Below are 4803 nucleotides of genomic sequence, written 5' to 3' on the forward strand. Positions count from 1 at the left end.
CGAAGAGTGTTGCTAAGGTCTCGGTAGTCTAAAGGCTCAGGACGCTCACACGGAATGTAAGAGATCCGGGTTCGACTCCCGGCCGAGGCAATATTTTTCGCAATAAGTTTATTACAGTTTTTTAAGATTTGGGAGAATTTGGGGGGATTATTTGTTTCAGATTGATTGTGTGAATCCGATAAATTCATCGGCTCTCAATTTATTTTCTGAAATATTAATTCAATTTAATTGAATGTATATTAGATAGTAGTTCAACATCTTAACACTCGACCGAAAAGGCGCTTTGTATTTAAAGTCTTAATATTTATATAGACGGTCTTGTTTCCAATCATATATCATTTATAATTTAACAACGTAATATAAATATATAAAACTATAAATAAATATGTAAATTAAACTTTTCAGGAGCATATAACCAACCTTCGTTGTTTAGAAGTCATATATTTAAAAAAAACTAGTACAATTTGTATACGTTTCGGTCAATATTTGACCATCTTCAGTACATTTCTAATAACATTATATTAAACCGAAATCAATCGATAGTAATCCTAATCTAAAAACGCAAAACATTTTCGTTTAATCTTATATTTTAACTAGAAATATCGCATCTTTTTGAAAAAAGGCGTGTGAAGATAAATTTAATAATCACACAACAGTTCGCACATTTAATATGGTGACATACATTTTAAATAGAAATATCGCATTTCCTCGAAAAAAGACGTGTAAAGATAAATTTAGTATTTATACAACGGTTCGCAACATTTAATATGGTGACGTACAAATCTTTATTATTAATTATTAATTGAATTTTCATATTGGTATGACTACTGTTGATTTACCGTCAAGAGGTACAATTTTCTTCTTGATCTGACTCCGAATTTTTTCTATATGAATATAAGACCAATTTAAGTCTTTTTAAGTTTTATTGGAACTCTCTACATGTATTCAATACCGTGATCAGACCCACAGGAGACACGCAAGTGGTCAGTTCTATGTGTGAATTAAATATGAAAATTAGAAACCTGATTAATTTTTTCAGAATTTAAAAAATTTGTGTTATAGATATTATTGATTGTATTATTTAACAATATGTCAATAATAAATTATTTGTTTTAAAGAATAACTTATTACAACCGAAAGAAAAACGAACAAAAAGAAGGAGAAAGGAAGCAAAGAAATTAGACAATAATTTTCAAAAACTTACACGTATCTCACTGTACACATCTCACTGATATTGCACACTTACATGTTATTAATAATAACGTACTTTTCTTTGTATGTCGAGAGTCCGAAATTCGGTCTATTTATACTTTTCACCTAGAGAGAGGACGAGAGGGGAGAAGGGGGTTTTGACGAGAGAATTGAGTAAGAAGGGATAGAGATATTATTTGAGAAGAGGGAGGTATACGTCAGGGAAACGATCGGTATCACTTTGCTTATTTAAGGTATCTGTATGCATTTTTATGTAGATCATTTCTGAAATGCTTCTTTTAAAAAAAGATTGTTCAAAATCTAAAATTTCAGTGTTATTCCAATCCATAACATGTCCATCACTTATTTGATGATTTGAAATTACAGACAGCGATTCAACCGGTTTTTTGATATCGTTAATATGTTCTTTTAAGCGTGTTTTTAATTTTCGTTTCGTTTGGCCCACATATGTATTATTACATTCTTTACAGTCTATTTTGTATACTACACCCGATTGATCATCTTTACTTATTTTGTCCTTGCCTAAAGTAATAAATTTATTAAGACTATTTAATGGTTTGTACACCGGTTGGAGGTTGTATTTTTTCAAAATTCCTTTGAATTTATTTGAAGTCTTTTTTAAAAATGGTATAATAAAATAATTTGTCTTTTTTGTTAATTCACCATCGAAGTTCTGATCCATGTTATTTATTATTTCGAAATTATATTTGTTGGAAAGTATAATAATTCTGTCTTGGATAATCTTAAATAACATTTGTAAGGGATAACCGTTGTTTAGGAGGGAGCTAATTAAGGATTCCATGTTTTTTTGTTGGAATTTGGGATGCGAAAGAAATAAAACCTTGTCCACCAAACTCGTCACCATACCTCTCTTTTGTGAAAGCGGGTGGTTTGAAAAGAAATTGAGGTATCTACCCGAATTAGTTGGTTTTTTATACAAATCACAAATGATGTAACCATCCTCGTATATTAATTTTAAATCTAAAAAATTGATACTACACTCATCACCATGATCGACCGAAAATTTAATGCGTTCATGATATGCATTAAAAGAATCTAATATAGCATTAATTTTATTTTTTGAAGCTGCAAGTACAATGTCATCTACATATCTATAATAAACCGGTATGTGTGTAATTAAATTTTGAAAAACATTTTTTTCTAAATCCTGAATCACTAAGTCAGCCAAGATAGGTGATAACGGAGATCCCATGGGCAGCCCAAAAATCTGCTCATAATACTTATCATTGAACATAAAAAAAGTGGATTTTAAAATAATTGTGATCGCGTTTTCAAATTCCGGAAGAGGCATAGACGTGTTGTTTTCTATCTCTTTCCACCTACTTAGCACGCTTTCCACGGCCAGCTCAAGGGGAATGTTCGAATACATGGAATATAATGTTATTAATATAATGTTATTAGAAATGTACTGAAGATGGTCAAATATTGACCGAAACGTATACAAATTGTACTAGTTTTTTTAAAATATATGACTTCTAAACAACGAAGGTTGGTTATATGCTCCTGAAAAGTTTAATTTTCTTAATGTTAGCCACTAAAATATTGAAATTTTAAATATGTAAATATATTAAAATATACATTTTTCTGTAATTCTTCATTCAAATAAAATATATAAACAACAAATATTCTAAATACGAATAAAATTAATAAAAATATTTTGCTCCCAAAATTTTTCAAAAAATTTAATACAAATTTTTGTAAAATAAACAATATTTTAATCTAGCACGAAGTCGAGATATTTCTTAAGAGATTGGCAATGAGACGTGGAGCGCCCACAACCCTGACGTCCTCTCTCTGTGTATCAATCAGTAATGTGATCTGCTCGGTTATAATGGGAATACGTTTCCACCATGGCGACCCGAAATTCAAGAGGTTTATGGATCTCATTAACGAAGGATTCAAACTGTTTGGTAAAGTGACATTAGCGAATCATATACCGTTATTGCGTCACTGTCCATGGATTAATAGCGTCCAAAATAAAATCGAAAAAAATCGATCAGAAATGGCTGAATTCTTTCAAGAAGTTATCAATGAGCATAAAGCAATGTATGACAAGAATAACATTAATGATATCCTCGATTCCTACCTGTACGAAATTCAAAAAGCTGAGGAAGAAAATCGAGAAGATCAGCTTTTTGAGGGAAAAGATAAAGGTGAGTAAAAATCGATTTTTTTCAAAGGATTATGCTAGTTGTCTCTGTACAAACAATATTAATAACGTTATACTTATATAATTTAACGATTTATATATAACGCAAAGACTGTTTTTAATGATTGAGCTCTTTTCTTTACACAGTTCGTCAAATGCAACAAATTCTGGCCGATCTCTTCTCCGCGGGTATGGAAACGGTGAAGAGTACTCTGGAGTGGTCGATGGTTTTCATGTTGAATTATCCAGAAGCAGCAAGGGCAGTACAGGATGAATTGGATCAAGTCGTAGGAAGATCAAGATTACCCTCATTGGAGGATCGTCAATTTCTTCCGATCACTGAGGCGACGATTCTAGAAATTCTTCGCAGATCCAATCTTGTACCACTTGGCGCTGCGCACGCTACTACACGGTAAATTAATTTTTGATTTATTACTCTTGCATTCTCTTCGCTGTCCATTTCTTCGCGTCATATGACCCTTTCCCTTTCTTTCTGAGCTAAGAGCGGGTTTCACAACCGTCCTCGTCTTCTTCCTCGGCGGCTTTCCGTGTCTGGCATATCAGAACCTCGCGCGCGTGTGCACAGTCGTTTTGGACGATTATATTCGGCGAGCAAAAGTGAAAGCAAAAGGTGCCTGGCCCCTCGTCTGCTTTTCGGTCGGACAGCCCCGCCTTTAGTTCGAGGCGTTTAAGGTTAATGACCTTAAAACTGTTTCTCTTACAAAGAGCCTATTGGAGCCGAAGCAGGTGAATCGGACTCGATTAAGAATACTTGTTAGCAATGATCGTTCACGAAAGTAGCGGTCGCCGTTAGAAACAGCGCGGGCGACACGGTTTCACTTCTTCGCGAAGAACGTGGCCAGAAAGAGCGTAACAAACGCATGTGTGTGCGTAAAAAACCAAGTTGACTTCATCAACTTGGTTAATATCTCGTGTAGTTGATGACTATTAAAATATACGATTATCAAGTATTAAACACAACAATTAAATTTTGTCAAAGTCTGTCTTTTTTCTCATAACTTTTTTTTTTCGGTCTTGCCTAGCGATCTGTGCTTGGACAATGGACACCTTGATTACTCAATCGTACTTTTGAGATCCATCTGAATTTTATTTCTTTACGTCTAATGTTAATTGCGACATGATTTGTTTTTTACTTAATTTTCACTTATCGTCTATTTCTCTTTTGCGTTTTATATCTGAAGAGGGCTCAATCTTGTAGCCGAAACTTGTTATATTTTTACACATGTTTATACATTTACACATTTATATATGCCGTTCCGTGCGCATGTATCGTCGCATAATAATTTAATTAATTAAATGTTTTGTTTTTCTCTTTGTAATCTACTGACTCTTCTTTCGCCGTGTATTTGTTTGATTATTTACGTTTACATTTAAGAGTCTTTACATCGTTATTATGTATT

The 4803-nt window shown here is 32.9% G+C and overlaps 1 protein-coding gene across 2 annotated transcripts in view; it reads left to right on the plus strand.

Annotated features, from left to right (window-relative positions):
• Window positions 1-4803, plus strand: part of LOC108751144 (cytochrome P450 18a1-like) — an 11667-nt gene that overhangs the window by 2486 nt on the left and 4378 nt on the right. Inside the window, exons 3-5 of one of the 2 annotated variants that reach the window (XM_018491189.1) lie at window positions 2957-3386; window positions 3530-3794; window positions 4109-4269. In XM_018491189.1, coding sequence (XP_018346691.1) covers window positions 2957-3386; window positions 3530-3794; window positions 4109-4133 — 720 coding nt within the window. In that variant the 3' untranslated portion in view covers window positions 4134-4269. Of the gene's footprint in view, window positions 1-2956; window positions 3387-3529; window positions 3795-4108; window positions 4270-4803 lie in introns of those variants that run through there. The other variant, XM_018491188.1, reaches the window with a different exon arrangement.

Source organism: Trachymyrmex septentrionalis, unplaced genomic scaffold, assembly GCF_001594115.1.
Source record: "Trachymyrmex septentrionalis isolate Tsep2-gDNA-1 unplaced genomic scaffold, Tsep1.0 scaffold40, whole genome shotgun sequence".
Lineage (NCBI taxonomy): Eukaryota > Metazoa > Arthropoda > Insecta > Hymenoptera > Formicidae > Trachymyrmex > Trachymyrmex septentrionalis.